The 19,920-nt window shown below is 37.6% G+C and overlaps 1 protein-coding gene across 2 annotated transcripts in view; it reads left to right on the plus strand.

The window, feature by feature from the left end:
- The window catches only part of RLF (RLF zinc finger), an 83,109-nt gene that overhangs the window by 40,455 nt on the left and 22,734 nt on the right, over positions 1–19,920 (plus strand). Inside the window, exons 2-3 of one of the 2 annotated variants that reach the window (XM_045858728.1) lie at positions 1,939–2,027; positions 2,541–2,743. In XM_045858728.1, the coding sequence (XP_045714684.1) occupies positions 2,582–2,743 (162 nt within the window). In that variant the 5' untranslated portion in view covers positions 1,939–2,027; positions 2,541–2,581. The remainder of the gene's footprint in view (positions 1–1,938; positions 2,028–2,540; positions 2,744–19,920) is intronic. The other variant, XM_045858727.1, reaches the window with a different exon arrangement.

Raw genomic sequence — 19,920 nt, forward strand, 5'->3', positions numbered from 1 at the left:
ACTCTGTGCCTAGCCCAGTGCTAGGTGTCCTGTCTGCCTTACTAGTAATTCATTTATGATTCTTTCATCTCTGTGTGGTGGGTGTTACTGACTTTTTTACAGATGAAAAACTCAAGGCTCTGAGAAGTCAGTCTGACCAGAGGTCTCACAGCTAGTGTGTATCAGAGTCACGGTTCACCCTCGGATTGGTGGTTCCCAAACCTGAGATCTCAACATTTGTATACTTGAAGCTTTTATTACTATACTTAAAGAGAAATCTAAGTGAGGTGAAAGAAGTAAATGCGGGGATTTAAAGTGGGGAGGGTTGTATAGATAATACACCTGTTTTCAGGTGTGGGATTTGTGAAAATGCTTACAATCGGGAGGGCAGATAAATAGAGCTGACAGATGTGGCAGGAAATAATATGGAGGAATTAGATTGGAGAGAGTTTAGAAAAGAATTGCTAGGACACAACAACTAAGTTGATTTCCTTGAGGAAAGGATTTGGCAGGGAAGAATGATGCCAAATTTTCATTTCTATATGATTGAGAGAATACCATTACTGAAAATAGAAGTAAGGAACGGAGAGCTGTTTGAGTGGGAGATATGGTTATGAGTTCTTTAGTGAAGTTTAGTGCTTGTGAGACTAAATTGGAAAAGTCCAAGTGAAAATGATTTTTCTGTCCATGCTTTTTAACCTTGCCTGCATATTAGCTGTCTGTGGAAATTAAAACCAAAGCACCCACCCACCCACCCCTGAGGTCCAGTCTCTACCTGCTAAATCAAAATCTCCAGAGTTGAAGCTTTGGCATCCAGACCTTCTCAAAGTGCCACAGGAAATGGCACCTTCCATCTCTAAATGGTGGGAATATAAATTGGCGCAACCTCTGGAGATCAGTTTGGCAGCACTTCACTTGTAGAAAGTTTTTCTGTAGATCTATAGTCATGTGTGTGGAATAGTCTAGGTACAGTGCTGTAAATTGTAGCATTATTGAGGATTGCCAAAAATTGGAAACAACTTGTAAGTGTATCAGTAGGGATTGGTTAAATTACACCCACACGGTGGAATAACTATTCAGTTGTTTAAAGTATTGAGATAACTCTAAATTACAATGATGATAGAATGATATGTATGATAAATTAAAAGGGAAAAAATATGACTTTGGTATTCAGGAATTTTTTGGAAGTATAAACAAGAAATTGGAAGTGGTTATTGTTTCTTGGGGAGGTAGACTGGGGGCCGGGGGTTAGCATAGAAGGAGGGCAGTTTTTAACTGTATACATTTTTGTATGCTTTTTGAGTTTTGTGTCATGTGCATACATGGTATTAGCTAAAAAAAGAGAATTTTAAAAACCTACAGTTGATTCTGATGATATAGTTAAGATTAGGCCAGTGTTTTAATAATACCTGTATTAGTAACTTCTACCTCATATGTGGCCTGAAGGCATGGGTATCAATTCAGAGGCTTGTCGGAAAAGCAAAATCTCAGGTCCCATCCTAGCCCCTACTGAAATAGAACCTGCATTTTAATAAGATTCCCCAGGTGATTCAGAAGGCACTTTGAGGTTTGAGGAACACTAGTGTAGATGAGCCACTTAAAGCAGTTTGCTCATTCACAACTTGTCTTCACATGCAATATTCCCACTCCTATTCTTTAAATAATACTATGTAAAGTGATGCCACACATTTGTTGAATATCTACTATTAATAAATTGAGGACTTGTCCGAAACACTGTGCAAATCAGTGCTCAGGTGCTTAATATTTAGTACTACTCAGCAGCATTTTCCAAAGTGTGTACTGAACCAGGAACATAGATTTTACATTGTACTAATAATATGTGTAAAAGGGTTCTCTGGTCAAATCAGTTTGGGAAGCAATGGAGTAAATAAAAGCGGACAGTTTTCTTTATTGCAGGACTGTTCAGAGATTTGACCAAGGAATCCTTTTTTTTTCTAGGACTATCTCTCAGGTCTTTTGGTCGGTGGAACACACTTTGAGAAATGCCTGGTTTAGAGGAAAGAGCACCACTGGCTTTGGAATTTTTGGCAAGTTACCTAATTTCTCTGAATATTAATTTTTCTAACCTTAAACTGGGGATGATAAGACTTGCCTTGGTGGTGGTGTGAGGAATAAACGAGAGGTATATAAAAACTGAGTTTAAAGGTTGGTACCTCATAAGTGTAAGTTGTTAATACAACGTAGGTCACTTCCTTCTTTTTTTTGCACTTATGTCTATAGTTCATTTCACTATTTCTTACTACCCTTATCAGAAAATGAGGATGGAGGTCAAATAATAAATTTTGATGAAATGATAATAGCTTTATTAAAAGGTTTGGTGTTCCAAATAAAACTACCTAAGTAGTGTGGGAAGCTTTAGCAAAATTATTTTATTTTGCTCTCTGCTCTATTAGATGAGTATTGAGACTAGATCCAATTTCCGTTATATCAACTGAATTTTTAATTCACTAAAACAAACAAAAGATACCAAACTTCATCTTAACAACCATGACATATTATGTGGTATGCTATTAAATCGTTTTGTTTTTCCTTTTTTCTAGTCAATAAATTGATTGCAGAAGAAGGACCTTTCTTTCTGCAAATGCGAATAAAACATTTGTTGAAATCTAACTGCATCCCCCAGGCTACTGCTTTATCAAAGCTATGTGCAGAATCTAAAGAAATTTCCAATGTGTCGTCTTTTCAGCAAGCCTATATCACATGCTTATGTTTTGTTCTCCCCAATGAAGATGCTATTAAGGAGGTGAGTAAAGCAAGTAACTGCCGTTGTCATTCACATTTACTAAGAATTTTAATAGAATTTGATAAATGTTGCATGGCCAGGTAAAAATCAAGACTCTTTTCTCAGGCTATTGAAAAATACTGTTTTAATAGTATATTTAACTGTTCAACAGATTGAATATAAAGTTGTTTCTTAGATAGATTTGAAAAGTGGGTAATTTAAAGAGTATGCAAGTGGATGTATATTTGGGTAATGGTTTGCTTTGAAATCTTTAAATGGGAAACTTGTTTTTACTTAAAGTGATGATTTTTCTGTGTTTGAGAAATGCAGAAATAATGGATGAACTAAAGAGAATGGCACTTAAGTCTAGCTTAAATTACTTTTATACATTGAACTGTAAGCAAAGAAATGTAGGAATTTGGAACCTATGAATATATTTTGAACAGTGATTAAGAGGACAAACTGGATACCATAGAAAATAATAAAGTGATTAAATCTTTTTAAAAACTTAGATTGCATTCTTTTTAAAAAATTATATTTTACTGATTATGCTATTACAGTTGTCCTGATTTTCCCTCTTTGCCCTCCTTTCAACCAGCACCACCCACTCCCTCAGGCAGCGTCACCACCACATGTTCATGGGTCATGTGTATAACTCTTGGGCTACTCCGTTTCCTACACTGTACTTTGCATCCCCGTGGCTATTCTGTAACTACCTGTTCGTACTTCTTAATCCCCTCACCTCTTCACCCACTCCCTCCCCATCTGGCAACCATCAAAATACTCTGTATCTATGATTCCGACTGTTTTTGCTTGCTTAGTTCTTTTAGATTCACCTGCTGATAGATATTTTTTTTGCCATTTTATTGTTCATAGTTTTGATCTTTTTCTTAATAAATCCCTTTAACATTTCATATAATAATGGTTTGGTGATGATGAACTCCTTTAGTTTTTTCTTGCCTGGGAAGCTCTTTATCTGCCCTTCGATTGTAAATGATAGCTTTGCTGGGTAGAACAATCTTGGTTGTAGGTCCTTGCTTTTCATGACTTTGACTATTTCTTGCCATTCCCTTCTAGCCTGCAAAATTTCTTTTGAGAATCAGCTGACAGTCTTATGGGAACTCCCCTGTAGGTAACTAACTTCTTTTCTCTTGCTGGTTTTAAGATTCTCTCTTTATCTATAACCTTTGGCATTTTCATTATGTGTCTTGGAGTGGGCCTCTTTGCATCCATCTTGTTTGAGGCTCTGTGCTTTCGTTAGTTTTTCAAATAGATTTCCAATTTCTTGCTCTTCTCTTCTTCTGACACCCCTATAATGCAAATGTTGGACCTCTCGGAGTTGTCCCAGAGACTGCTTACACTATCCTCATTTTTTAAAATTGTTTTCTTGTTCTGATTGGTTGTCTTTTACTTCCTTATCTTCCACCCTATTGATTTGATTTTCAGCTTCATTTACTCTACTGTTGTTTCTCTGTAAATTGTTCTTTATTTCAATTAGTGAAACCTTCATTTCTAACTGGATCTTCTTTATGCTGTTGAGGTCTTCACTAAGTTCTTTGAGCATCCTTATAACCAGTGTTTTGAACTCTGCATCTGATAGATTACTTATCTCTGTTTTGTTTAGCTTTTTTTTTTTTTTTTTGAAGTTTTAATCTGTTCTTCTATTTGGGCCATGTTTCTTTGTCTCCTTGTTTTGGCAGCCTCCCTGTGTTTGTTTCTATGTATTGGGTAGAGCTGCTTTGACTCTGTGTGTTACTAGTGTGGCCTAATGTAGTAGGTGTTCTTTAGGGTCCAGTGACACAGCCTCCACTATCACCCAAGCTGGATACTCGAGGCGCACCCTTCATGTGGGCTGAGTACACCCTTCTCTTACAGTAGAGCTTTGGTTGCTGTTGGCAGAATAGTGGGAGGGATTTACCCAGGCCAGTCTGCTGCAGGGATGGACTGTGACCACTTACCACCCAACCTCTGCCTCCATGGAGGATCAACTGTGCAGGGGCAGGGTAGGGTGGTGGTGCTTTGATGTGGTCTGTAGCTGTCCACGGGGTGCGTTGGCCCCGGGCTTTCCTGGGTGGTTCAGGGCACGGTCAGTCCACACCCATGTTTTGCCTGGTGCTAACCTGCCTGAGTTACAAGCAATCTGAGATGGCTGCTACTTGGAGATTCCCAGGTGAAGCCAAGCTGTGAGTCTAGGCTAGCTGCTGCTAGTGCCATGCCTGTGACTCTACTGAGGCCAGCTGATGCTTGTTTGATAGGATTTAGGAAGTTGTGAAGTATGAGCTAAGACTAGCCATTCACATGGAAAAGCAGCTTGGGTGGGCCCAGAAGTTGGGTGCGGGGGGGCGGCGAAGTCTCTGGGGATATCCACAGCTGGGTCAAACAACATTAGTTTGGTTGATGTAGTCTCAGATATAGCACCAGCTTGCCTGCTCTATGGGAGGAGGATGGTTTAGAAAAGGGACGATGGCCTCTGCTCGTCTTGATGCCAGACGCTTCAATTTTTCCCCATATTCCACTGCTGCCTTTCAAGCTGCTACCCTGGTGCTGGAGCTCAGAGGGGATGAGTCTGAGTAGGTGAGTCTGTGTGTGGGTTCTTTTAAGAGGAACTGCTCTGGGCTCCAGCAGTTTCTTCCACTGACTCAATCCCTGCTGGTTTTTATAGCCAGAAGTTGTGGGGACATATCTTTCTGGCATAGGAACCCTGGGCTGGGGGCATGGTGTGGGGCTGGGACTCCTCACTCCCAAAGTATCCTTCTCAAATTTTTATCCACCACACTTGGGTGAGGGACTAGCCCATTCTGTGCCCGCATACCTCCTGCCAATCTGGGTTGGAGATGGTTTCTTTAATTCTGTAGTTTTCACACTTTCTTTCTTTTAAGATTTATTTATTTTTAGAGAGGGAAGGGAGAGAGAGAGAGACAGAGACAGACAGACAGACATCAACGTGTGGTTGCTGGGGGTCATGGCCTGCAACCCAGGCATGTGCCCTGACTGGGAATCGAACCTGCGACACTTTGGTTCACAGCTTGCGCTCAATCCACTGAGCTACGCCAGCCAGGGCAGTTTTCACACTTTCATTCAACTCGATTTCTGGTGGTCCTGAGCAATGATTGTTGTATATTTTAGTTGCAATTTTGATGTGGTTGTGTGAAGAAGTGAGCCGTTTCTGCCTGTGCCGCCATCTTGACTGGAGGTCCTCAGATTGCATTCTTTTTTGAACACGAATCAGTTTTCCTGAGAAAAGTTAAAATTAGTTTTCTCTAATAGGTTTTGTTAAATTATACAGAGAAAAATGAGGACATCCTAGGCTGTAATTCGTCTCTTCCCTTTACTTCTCTTACTTGCCATTCGGTTCTGACATATGGATTCTCATTTTACCTCTACACTGAACCTTCTTATTAAGTAAGTATAGGAATTCCAGAGATCTGGGTCTATGATATAGTAATTCTTACTTTATGACAGGTGGAACTATAAATATCCTCCTCTCCATATGCAACTCTCTTTTTCTGCCTCACTCCCTTTACTATAAAGACTCCACCAGGATCAACAATCTATTCATGCTGTCACCTTTTCACTCTTCTCATTCTCTACATGTTCTCACCTCCCTCTTTACTCTGTTTTTCTAATCAGTCATTGTTATCACTCTTTATATACACCCTCAGTTCCTCTGTTGGTCTCTCCCTTAATTGTACTTGTTTGACTAACCCATATCCTGCTTATTCCTAAATTTCCACAAACTGTATATCTAACCTGTACCAGTGGTGCCAAACTTGGGTGAAGGAACACTTGTCAACTAATTTTACTTTAAATCACTCACTGTATTTCTTTAGTTCATTCATTCTCCCACTCTCTTAGATTACTTTTTCATACTTGTTCTTTCTCTTTAAACTATACTATAATTTGTGTCCCATGTCACTGTTTATGAACTTTCTACCTATATCTCTGAGGAAATTGAGGCAATTAGTTATAAGACAATTTCTATAAGCTCCTTTCATGGCATCTGTTCAGCTCCCTGCATCTGTATATACACAGCTTCTCTTCTGTTACTAAGGATGAACTATACCTGTTCTTCCAGTTTAGGTCAATCCCCTTCACTTCCATATCAAACCCCATCTGCTCTTGCTTCCTCAAGGGTAATGTTACAGCAGTTCTCCTTTTCTCTCCTAGTCATCAATTTCAACCTCTGCTATAAAGATTTATGTTGTTGTTTTTTCCATCTTAAAAAAAAAATCTTGAGATTACACTTTGCCACCACCCCATTTTTTTCCAGGCCCTTCAGAGAAATTTCTTAAATGAATTGTCTAAATTTACTGTTTAACATTTTTCTCCTTAAATATTTTTTAATACGATATTCACCCTTGCCAGTTTACCACATCACTTAAGTCCAGTGAGGAGTTCTCAGTTTTCATCTTACTCAATCTGACTTCTTAACTTTGTCTTTTAAACTTTTAACAGTTTTTCCACTTGGTTCTAGGTTACCATACTCTTGGTTTTCTGTCTACCTGATTGGTGGTTCTTTCTCAGTTCTACCTGTACTCTAGGACTCTGTTTTTGAGTGTCCTCTCTTTTCTATCTATACTTATCCCCGTGGTGATCTCATCTAGACTTATGACGGTAAGTACCAGCTATGATCTAAATCCCAAATGTTTTATTTCCAGTCCAGTTCTCTCCTCTGAACTCCAGGCTTGTATATACAACCGCCTGGTTACTATCTCTACTTGTATGGCTAATAGCATCTTGAATTTAACATGTCCATAACTAAGCTCCTGGTATTCCTGCTATTAAAGAGCTTTATTTGTTTTTGTGAACTTCCCTTTAAATGAAGTCACTTATCTTCCAAATGTATTCTCAGTGTTGGAGGTGGGGGTGGGTAGTGAATAACCAACTACCATTTTTTTGAGTCCTGTCTTGTGTTAGGCATATTAGGCTAAGTGCTTTATATACATTGTTACATTTAATCCTCACTAAAACTCTGAGGTAGCTCCATTTTATTGGTGAGGAAACTAAGGCTCAGATTAAGTAATATGTGGATGGTTACAAACTTAAAGTGGTAATGCTGAGAATCAAACCTTGGTTTGGTATATTATATTAAAGATATGGGATAATAAATATTGCCCTAAGTGTTATATATTTAAGGGTTTATATATCAAGTGCTGTCTTAGACATTGGGGATACACAGATGAAATCAGAAGCCTCCAAATTGGTGTACTTGTTTTCACTCTTGCTTCCAACATTTTATTCTCAAAAGTAGCCAAAATAATCTCTTAGATTAATCAGGCCATGTTGCTCCCTTGGTCATAACCATTCAACATCCTTCCATCTTTTCAGAATAAATCCAGAAGTCTTTATTCTATGTGACATGACCCCTGCCTACTTCTCTAACCATCCCTTACCCTATCTTTTAAAAAAAAATTTTTACTTATTGATTTGAGAGAGGTGAAGGCAGAGAGAAAGACAGTAGTTATTTGTTCCACTTATTTATGTATTCATTGGTTGTTTCTTGTATGTGCCCTGCCTGGAGATCACACCCATGACCTTGGCATGTCAGAATGACACTCTAACCAACTGAGCTACCTGGCCAGGGCCTCTGACCATCTCTTGTACAATTTAATGCTCACTGCTCTCCAGTCACCTTGTCTATGCTGCTCTTTGAACAAGAGAAACATATTCCTGCCCAAGAGCTTTCTACTTAGTATTTCCTTTGCCTGGAATGCCCTTCCACAAGGTAATTTGGATTGCTCATTCCTTTATATCTCCCCTTGCCATATCAGAGAGGCCCTCCTCACTGTCCCATCTAAAATAATAATCTTATCCCTTATTTTACTCTGCCCTGATTCTTCAATAAATATTTGCCATTGTTATTATAAATATATATTTGGTTGGCCAAAAAGTGCATATGATTTTTTTCCATAAAACATAAGACATTTTTCATTTTCACCAATAACTGTTGACTTGGATATTTTGATTATGTGGCCTATCTCCACTATTGGCTTCTAGTGGGTAGAGGCCAGGGGTGCTACTAAACATCTCCTAATGCATAAGACAGCCCCACAGCAAAGACTTGTTTGGCCATAATGTCTGTCAGTAGTACCAAGAAACTTCACAAACCACTTTTGACACATTCAGTCAGTCACAGCACCTTCTCCATATACTGCAGAAGTTTTTTTTTTTAGGTGTGCACAAATATTTTTTTGTTTCAGTTGCACTTTTATCTTTCTTGAGATAATAAAGCATATTATGCTGAAGATTTGCTTACCTTCCATTTTCAGTATTAAAATGGCTGCACAAAAATTCACCAATTTTGATGAGGTTTTTTTTTTTTAATTCATGCTGATATGACAGCTGTCCGATACAGTCTAACTAAATAGTTTCAAATGAAGTTAAAGACAACCAAGCACTACTAGTGTCATTGTATTGAAAAGAAAACACAAACTTTTTGGCCAACCCAATACAAACCCGTATTAAATGGCCTCTGTTACTTTGTCCCCTTACCTATTTGGTTTTCTTCTTTGTAGTATATATTACTACTTCTGGACATCATATTTGGTTATTCTCTACTTCCTCCCCCTATATTAAAATCTTTGTAGAGAGAGAGACATAGGTTTGTTCAGTGCTATATCCCTGCATTCTAGAAGAATACTTAGCCACAGAGTAGGCACTCATAGGGACTAAATACAAGCCTATATGCTAATTTATTTATTTGCCATGTCGAGAAGGGTAATGAGATGGAAGACTGCTCACCTCCTAAACAGCTGCAATATTTTGTTCGGGAAACTTAATCATCAGGGTAAGATGCAGTACTGGTTATTCTTAGACCAAAAGAATTCAGAAGACTCAAAAATGCTAGACCTTGGATTTGATTCTTCTCCATTCTATAACAATAACTTTTTCTTTAATATCTCAGCCTTTTGTTTATTTAAAACCTGTATTGTTTCTAGCATTGTATTAAGCATTGGCAAATTGAAAGAGTATATATGGCCTAGTTTGTTTGCCAGAAACAATTACAGGAAGATAAATTCTAAGCCATAATATACTGCCCCTAAATTCAGTAGCAGTGTAGGGATAACGTCTTTGTAGACTGGAATAAAAAGACTTTTATAAAAGGCTTTATAAAAATTGATCCTTGAGTTGGACCTTGAAATACTGATGGGGTTTGGAAGGTAGAAGGAATGGTTTTGGGATAACTGAATGTGGTAGTAGACAGAAATGAAATGTGTACTTTGCCAGTACCCCTTATAGCTGCTATCCCCAACTTTTTTGGCACCTAGGACCAGTTTCATGGAAGACAGTCTTTCCACAGATGGGGGGGTTGGGGTAGGAGCCAGGAGGTGGGGCCCAAGCAGTAATGCTAACGCTAGCTTGCCCCTCACCTCCTGCTGTGCAGCCAAGTGGTTCCTAACAGGCCACAGACAGACCAGTACTGGTCCTCAGCCCCGGGGTTGGGGACCCTTGCCCTAGAGAACACCTTGCCTGGGGCAGAGAGTGGGTGTTGAGGTCTTGTGAGAGAGATCTGTTGGGTGTGCTAAAGGAATGCTTCTGAAAATCCAGGGCATTAGAGCTTAAATTTGGTGCAGTGGATATGAGGAAGGTTTTGAGGGTAGGAAGTGAAATGACTGAAACGGTGTTTTAGAAACCTAGAAAAAGTAGGTATGAGGTTTAGAAGAAGAAATTGGAGTTGTTAGCAATGGAAGAAAGAACAAGTCTTGCTGATAGGACAAAAACAGAGTTGTGTTGCAAACTACAGCCTGTGACCCAACTACCTGTTTTTATAAATTAAGTTTTACGGATTGTCCATGGCTGTTTTTTTCTGTACAGTGGCAGGGTTGAGTAACAGACCATTTGGCCCTCAAAGCTGAAAATGTGTTCTATATGACCCTGTACAAAAAATACTTACTGATCCTGGCTCTATAAGAATCAGATTTTCCAGTGTATTACAGCTATTAAATATTTAGTGTAATCTGTGCTTTACCAGTGATGAAACTAAGGCCAAGATGTACCTCCAAAGCCATACCTGCATTAAGCTGATGTCCAAGCCCAGTCTAGTATGCAGCCTTCCTGACTCCCTGGCCAGCCCACTTTCCACTGTACAACTTACTGTCATTTGATAAGCATTGGTGAGCCATGTTCCAGTAGGAAGCATCTTGGTGGTATATCCTTCTATTCATATTTATACAGTTATTTATAAGGTGTGGTTTAAAATATTTTCTAATGATTGGGATTGATTTATTAAATTAATTAATGCACAAACATTTAGCATACATAAAATCATTTTTAAAAGAACACAGGTACCATCATAATTAGTCTCTTATCCAGTGATGCTTTCTTTTGCAAGTGACAGCAGAATTAAAGAGAATCTTTAAAATTTGCTTTGGAAAAGTACTTATGAATTACTAGATGCTCATTAATTTGAAATCAGCACATGTTCTAAGGTAGAAGAATTACACACATATTTTGCCATCTACTTCAGCTGAGTTCAAAAGAGTCAAATTAACTTGAGCAGCGGCGGGGAATAGAAGTATTTGTATGTTGGCACCTGTGGGTATCACAGTAATAGGTGTGTGTAATGGGAAACCTCTGCTGGGGAAGATTCAGCCAGACACATACAATTAAGAATAATTGATAGGGAGGCTTGAAAGCCAAAATTCAGAACCCAGAATTCAGAACTCCATGAAATCCTCAAGTTCTAGTTTGTAAATACTTCATTTATAATCGAATGAGATGACATTGCTCTTAATTTTACATACAAAAATATTTTAATGAAAGTTACAGACTTGGCCGTGGAGAAGTGTCTCAAGGAGGTTTTTCCTATATATTTTTTTCACTACTGGAAGAGGAAATCCTTGCAAAGACCAAGTTTTCCACATATACTGTGAATGATAATGTTGTTTTAAACATGAAACACCTCTGTTATTATGAAGAATCAAGAAATCTGTCAGAAGAGTTCTTGACACAGTTACAGGGTGGGTCCATTTCAGCCTTGGTCCCTGAATGAACTACACCTTCAGTGTTTAATGTGATTAATGGATACAGTAGCAAAGGCTTGTTCTGTCTCTTGATGGGAAAGGAACAAACATGACCTAATTTATTCACCAGTGTAACTAACACTGTTGGGAATTGACACAGTCACTAGGTATAAATGATAAACATAGCAAATACATTTAATCAGGACCCACTGGGAATTCAGTTTGGGAATAGAAGAAAAAGTAAACAAGAACATAGAAATTCCAAGTGTATTTTAAGTAGGAAACAAGATGAAGATGGATCTAGAACAAAGAATAATAATGAAGTGTACAATTAAATTTAAAATTAAAATATGAATAATTTTACTTGATCATTAATAATCATATGGGGAATAAGATGTATACTTGAAAAGTACATCTTATGGTACATCTAAAGGTAAAAAGGCCTTCTGAGGAAATTGAGGATTTGTCTATTTAAATATTTTATCTCCTAAAGAGTTTTAAAAAATATCTTGAAGGGGCATCTTCCTATGACTAAGTACATATTTGGATCTCACTTCTTTCACTTTTGTGGGTTATGTGTGGGTATTTTGATTTATGTATGATTACATTGGAGAGTTAGACTTACATTGTTTTTAAAAATTCAGCAGGACATTTCAGGTTTCTCTCAGATACATACCATTCTAGGATTTAATGACCATTTATTTCTTTAAGAAACCAGCACATAACCTCTCAACATAGTGGTGGTCTGTGGTATTGCTGCAGTTTAAAAGAAGCCAGATTTTTAAAAGTCTTTTTCCAGGTGATATCTTTGAAACTAAACAGGATGATTCTCCTAAAAATAGACCCAGGTTTACATGAAATAGAAGCCTGCTAACTATAACTCCCATGTTTCTCCTACTCAGGGATGCAAGTGAAAGTAATCTGTGTTATGGATAATCTTAAATCCACTTTGATTCTTTTTTTCCCTGATTCCTTTTTGAAAAGACAGTTACTGGTTTCAGTTTTTAAAAGGTTATTTTTAGGAACGAATTATTTGCCTTACACCTCAGGATGGATCAGGAAAATACTAGATTGAAATCACTATTCTAGATTGAAAGTACTGTATTGAAAATAATCCAGTAATAGCACTGGCCAGAGTACTAGTTTAACCTTTGTAGCCCAAGCATGAAAATAACTTAGGAAGACAAATACACTTTTCTACCTACCTTCTCTTATGCCAGTTGATTGATTATTGTGAAAGTCTTATAATTGCATCTATTCTTGTCCCCACAGTTCATTTTTCTACAATAGTCAAGGTGATCTTTTTTAAAAAATAAAATAAAATTAGACATTTTATTTTGAGGTAGTTGTAGACTCACATGTTATTGTAAGAAATAGTACAGATATGCCTTTCAATCATGTAATGTATATCCATCGGAAGATTTTACTAGGCCCTGGGGATACAAAGAACAGCAGCACAAAGGAGAAGGAGCAGCAGATAGCAGTCACACAACCAGAGACTTAGGGGAGAGGTCTGAGCTGGAAATTACAGAGTTCCAAGTCATCAGCATTTGAAGTCAGAGAGTGGTTGAAATTAACTTTTTCAGAACTCTGGAAATTACCTAACAGCATAACACAATTCTAGTAGGTTTTATTCAAGAAAAACAGATGAATTTCAGTAAGAACAGCAAGCTTGGTGGCATTTTAACTTTTACTACTTCCCACCTCCCCCTCCCCAGCTTCACAGTAACCTTGAAAACAACCTGGAAACTATGGTGGCTGTAAAAACCAGCAGCCTAGTGCCAACCAAGGAAATAGAATGGTTTTGGAACTCTGAAAAAGCCCATCCTCAGAAAATTGTCACCATTTGACCTATCTGGCAACCTTCTAAAAAACTCCCTTTTCAGAACCCATCTTTATTTGACTCAGAGTTGAGCTCTGTCCCCAGAACATTTCTCAAAAACAATCAGTGATAATTGATTAACATGACAACTTCATCCATTGTTCTGAGGAAGCATTACTGGTCAGGCTAAAAAGAGATTGGCCAAAAAATTAAAAAGAAAAACTGGAATATGGGATGTCCATAGGAGACTTTGAAAACCTCTGATATATTCCTTGGATTCTGGAAAGTAATATGCATGTACAGGACTGTGTGTCTACCAAGGAATGACTTCAGAAGGCCCCAATCCCTCGCCTTTTGTTTACCTTGAGGCTCTGCACAAGTAGGAAATGAAGGGCAAGATCGTTGTAAAGTGCCTACTGAAATTGAAAGCATGTCCCAACACAAACACAGAGCTGTTTGGCAAAAGCAGAGAGACTACTTGTTCAAGGCATTTAAACAAATACCCTGAATATGTTGAATAGGCAGCTGACCTCAGTAAAATGAGCAAAGACTTAATAGTGGCCACAGATGACAATACAGACTTTACAGAATTATTCCAGGAAAGTCCCTAAATAAATAGCAACAATAACAAACCCTAATGAGGTGAGGGAATCAGATTTCCAGAGTTGCCACAATATATTATTTAAAATACCCACTTATCATAAAAAGAAAAATGATAGCTCATATACAGGTAAAAAAAGCAGCCTAAAGAAGCTGTTCCTAAGGACATCTAGATGTTGAACTAACTAGACAAGGACTTTATATTACCTGTTACAGATACAGTCAACTCTTGTCATGCATGAGTTACCTGTATTTTTCGGACTATAAGACGCACCCCTCAGATTTGAGAGGAAAGGGGGTGTATCTTATAGTCTGAATGTAGTGTGCCTGGCTCGCTGAGCGGTGGGGGCAGCAGTGGAGCAGGGTCACTGCTGCATTTTCCTTCCAAATGGAGGTGGGCAGGGGGGTATGTCTTATAGTCTGAAAAATAGGGTATGTTCTATAATGGTCACTGCAAACACTGAATTAGCAAATGCTGAAACTATTACTACTAGGGGATATGGAAGGTTAGATTTCTGCAAGCTTCTTGTCACAACATTTTTGTCAACTGATCATAACTTTGTTTTATGTGTTTTTCTGTATAGGGACAACTTATTTAATACGTACTGTTGCTTCATTATCACTGAACTGATAGCCAGTAGCACTATGCGCGAATGAAGCTTATTTAATACATGTATTTTCTTTTGTAAGGCACATCACAGCCTCTTGCACTTAGAAACTCTAGATAGCACTTCAGTACTGCACTAGGGGGGTATTTTAAAGAGTGAAATCACCAATAAAAAGGCACAAAAGTGTAAAAAGTGACACTAAATAGAACGTGAAAAAGACTTGTTACACTATGAGAACTGAAACAAGAAGACAGAGTCACCTTGTGTGACCTTAGCTGAGAATATGCACACCAGGTGGCTCAAAAGAAGCAATGGTGGAACTATGTTAAGTAATTAAAGGAAAGTATGAGAACAATGTCTGAACAAGTGGAGAATAGTAGCAAAAAAAAAAAAAAAATGGAAACTATAGAAAAGAACCAAATTGAGCCTTGGCTGGTGTGGCTCATTTGGTTAGAGCATCATTCTGTAAGGTTGCAGGTTTGATTCCTGGTCAGGGCACATGCGTGGGTTGCAGGTTTAGTCCTCAGAGAGCATACAAGAGGCAACTGATCAATGTTTTTCTTCCTCTTTTCTTTTCCATCTCTTTAAAATCAAAAAGCATATCCTCGGGTGAGAAAAAAAAAAAACTAACTTGAGATTCTTAAGTGGAAAGTACAGTAATTAAAACTAATTTGCTAGAGAGACTCAACATCAGATCTGAATCTAGACCTAACAGATATTTATAGAAACCTCAATAGCAACAGAATATACATTCTTCTCAAATGCATGTGGAGCATTCTGTAGGGTAGATCATCTATCAGGCCACAAAACACGTCTTGATAAATTTAAAAGGATTAAAGTCACACAAAATATGTTCTTTAGTCACAGTGGAATGAAATTAGAAATCAGTAACAGAAGGAAATTTGAGGAATTCACAAATATGTGAAAATTAAACACCTCAAATAAGCAGTGGATCAAAGGAAAAAAGCACAAGAGAAATTAGAAAATACGTTCAGATGAATGATGAAATGTAACATGTCAAAACTAATGGAATACAGCTAATGCAGTACTTACAGGGAAATTTATAGTTAGAAAATGTCAGTCTCAAAAAAGAGTGGTTTCAAATTGATAACCCAAACATCTTCTGTAAAAATCTAGATAAGAGGAAACTAAACCCAAAGGAAGCAGGAGATAATACACATTACAGTGTAAATAATAAATAGAGGATACCAAATCAATAGAGAAAATAGTAATAAAGTTGGTTCTTTGAAAAGATCAAAATTGATAAACTTTTAGTTCACTGTACAAGAAAAAGAATACTCGAATTACTAAAATTAGAAATGAAAGGACATCAGTACCAGCCTTATAGGAATAAAAAGAATTATAAGGGAATACTGTGAAGACCTACATACCAAAAAATTAGATTTACTTAAATGAAATAGACAAATTTTTAAAATAATACAAACTACTGAAATTAAGTCACAAAGAAATAGAAAATCTGAATATACCCATGACTAGTAAAGAGATCGAATTGGTAATTTAAAAACGTAACCACAAAGAAAAGCTTATACACACATAGCTTTACTGGTGGACATATACAGAAGAATTTACATCAAGCCTTTACAAAGTCTTCCAAAAAATATGAGAAGAAATGCTTCCAAACTTATGCTTTGAGGCCATTATTATCCTGATAACCAAAACCAAAGACATCGTAAGAAAGGAAGCTACAGCCCTGGCTGGTGTGGCTGAGTAGATTGAGCACTGGCCTGTGAACCCAAAGGTTGCTGGTTTAATTCCCTGTCAGGGCACATGCCTGGGTTGTGGGCCAGGTCCCCAGTTGGGGACATGTGACAACCAATCAGTGTTTCTCTTGCACAGCTTCTTTCCCTCTCTTTGTCTCTTCCTCCCCATCTCTCTAAAAATAAATAAACAAAATCTTTAAAAGAAAGAAAACTATAGACCAGTATCCCTAATGAATGTAGCTGCAAAAATCCTCACCAAAAAGCAGTAAGACAAGTATGCAACATATAAAAAGGAGTATACACCTTAATCAAGTGGGATTTATACAGGAACACAAGGTTAGTTTAAATCAATCAATATAATACACCACGTTCAATAAAAGGATAAAAGCCACATGCTCATCACAAGATCCTATGCCCTTTCATGTAAAAGCACTCAAAACTTAATATTGTAGTAATGGTAGGGAACTTCCTCAGCCTGATAAAGGGCATCTGTGAAACCCTACAGTTGACATTTTATGATGAAAGACTGGCTTTCCCCTAAGATCAGGAAGGGACAGAACAAGAATGTTTGCTCTTGCCACTCCTGTTTGATACTGTATTGGAAATTTTAGCCAGGGCAGTTAGTCAAGGAAAGAAAGAAAGGCATCTAGATCGGAAAGGAAGATGAATAAGTACAGTATATTTGCATATGTCATGGTCTTATATATGAACAATCCTAAAAGAAGTCATTTTTACTTATATACATTAGCAATGAACAATGCAAACATGAAATTAAGGGAACAATTCCATGTACAATAGCATCAAAAAGAATAAGGTAGTTAAGGAACAAATTAAAAAATAGAAGTGCAAGACTAGTACACTGAAGGCTACGAAATATTGCAAGAAAGTCTAAATTAATGGAAAACAGCCTATGTTCATAGATCAGAAGACTTAATATTGTAAACATGGCAGTACTCCCCATATTAATCTACAGATTCAGTGTCTCTCTATTAAAATGCTACCTTCCTTTTGTATAGGAATCATCAAGCTGATCCTAAAATTCATGTGAAAATTCAAGGGACCCAGGATTGCCAGTCCAGTAAAAGAATGAATTTGGAGGACTCACACTTTTTTATTTCTTAAGTTTCAAAACATTACAGTAATTAAGACAGTATGTTTTAGCAGAACTGATTAAAAAAAAAGGCAAAAAGATCAACAGACTAGAATGGAGAGTCTAGAGATAAGCCCTCTCACTTAAAGTCAGTTGATTTCTACACAGATGCCAAGACAATTCAAGAGGGGAAAGGGGAGTTGGACCATATGCAAATATTAACTCCAAATGCATCATGGACTTCAATGTAAGAGCTAAAACTGTAGCAACTTACAAGAAAATATAGAAATAAATCTTTAGGGTTTTGTAATTTAATTTTTTAAAAGATTTTATTTATTTTTAGAGAGAGGGAAAGAAAGAGAGGAAGAGATGGGGAGAAACAACAGTTGGTTTCCTCTCTCACACCCCCAACTGGAGACCTGACCCACAACCCAGGCACGTGCCCTGACTGGAAATCAAACTGGGGCTTTTTGGTGTGCAGGATGGCACCCACCCCACTGAGTCACACCAGTCAGGACAGGAATAAATCTTTAAGACCTCAGATTAGGCAATTGTTTCTTACATCTGACACCAAAAACACATGTGACTAAAGAAAAAATAAATAGAACTTAATCCAACTTTGTGCATCAGAAGACACCCAGGCAAGTGAAAAGTGATTCACAGGATGGGAGAAAATATTTGCAAACCATATGTCTGGTAAAGGACTTGAATCCAAAATATATGAAGAACTCTTACAAGCTAATAATAAAAAGACAAATAATTCAATTTAAAATTAATGGATTATTTTGGAGCAGTTTTATTTAGGTTTAAAGAAAAATTGAGTGGAAAATAGAGCTCCCATACATACCCTCCCACCCACCCTCAGTTTCACCTGTTAACATCTTGCCATTAGTGGTTACATTTCTTACAATTGGTGAACCAATACATTGTTATTAACTAAAACCCATAGTTTATATTAGGGTTCATTCTTTGTGTTGTACATTCTATGTGTTTTGACAAATGTGTAAATGACATGGATGTACCATCACAGTGTCATACAGAATAGTTTTACTGCCTTAAAAATTTCTTGTATTCTGCCTTTTCATCTCTCTCTCCCCCCTCAGATTCCTAAGAACCACTCTTTATTATCTACACAGTTTTGCCTATTCCAGAATGTCATATAGTTGGAATCAAATAGTATGTAGCCTTTTCAGATCGGCTTCTTTCACTTAACAATATACAAGAGTGGACAAAAATAGGTTTATAGTCGTAATGCAAATAAATACACTAATTAATAAATAATACAAGAATAAACTTGGGGGGATTGTGGGGAGTAAATGTAGACCACTGTACTTGAACAACAATAAAATAATGAAAAAATAAAATAAAAAAGAATAAACTCGTTTCACATACTCACAACTGTAAACCTACTTTTGCCTACCCTTGTACCTTTACCTTCAGGTCTTTTCATGACTCATCCCTTCCCCTCCCCTCCTCCCTCCCCTCCCTCCCCCTCCTCAGTCCCTCCCATCCTTCTCTCTCCCATCTTCCCTCCCTTCATGCTTCTCTCTCTCTCTCTCTCTCTCCCTCTCTCTCTCACACACACACACACACACACACACACACACACACACACACACATTATTATCAAATGCATTGTACTCTGTTTAATTTTTCCCCCCCCAAATCCATGGTTGGAGGGGTGTTCAAGTCTCTCTTATCTGTTATCTCTGCTATCTCTATTATATTCTGTTATCTGAAGTTCTCAGGAGTCTAGTTCTGCAGCTTATTGTCCTTGCTTGCATTTTTGGAATGGCCTGTTTGCTTTCTATTTATTTATTTTTTTTAATTTTATTTATTCATTCATTCATTCATTCATTCATTTAGCTTTAGAGAGAGGTGAAGGAAGGGAGAAAGAGAAGGAGAGAAACATTGATGTGTGGTTGCCTCTCCCACATCCCCAACTGAGGACCTGGCCTGCAACCCAGGCATGTGCCCTAACTGGGAATCGAACTGGCAACCCTTTGGTTCTCAGGCTGATGCTCAGTCCATTAAGCCACACCAACCAGGGCCCTGTTTGCTTTTTATAGTTTGGAACTTTGAGTTTTGGTGGGGTCGGTGGAAGTAGAGAGCGCTTTATGTCTGAGAATTCTAATAGGCCTTAGTTAGCATTTGTTTCTATAAATCAAAGCAGTTTTATGATTGCTTCTGCCTGGTGATTCACAGCTGTTACCAGCTAGATCTTCTTTTTATTTTATTGTATTTTTCTCAGTTTGGGGATTTTAGACAACAGTAGTGTTATATCAAACTCTAGGTTTGGAGGACAGGTTATAAATTCTAAAATGATTCTTCTTTTATCCGAACAGAATTCAGCCTAAGATTGACAAATAAGTTTTTCTATTATATCCCTGGTTT

Source organism: Phyllostomus hastatus, unplaced genomic scaffold (genome assembly GCF_019186645.2).
Source record: "Phyllostomus hastatus isolate PE091 unplaced genomic scaffold, TTU_PhHast_1.1 phas_scaffold_182, whole genome shotgun sequence".
NCBI classification, from domain to species: Eukaryota; Metazoa; Chordata; class Mammalia; order Chiroptera; family Phyllostomidae; genus Phyllostomus; species Phyllostomus hastatus.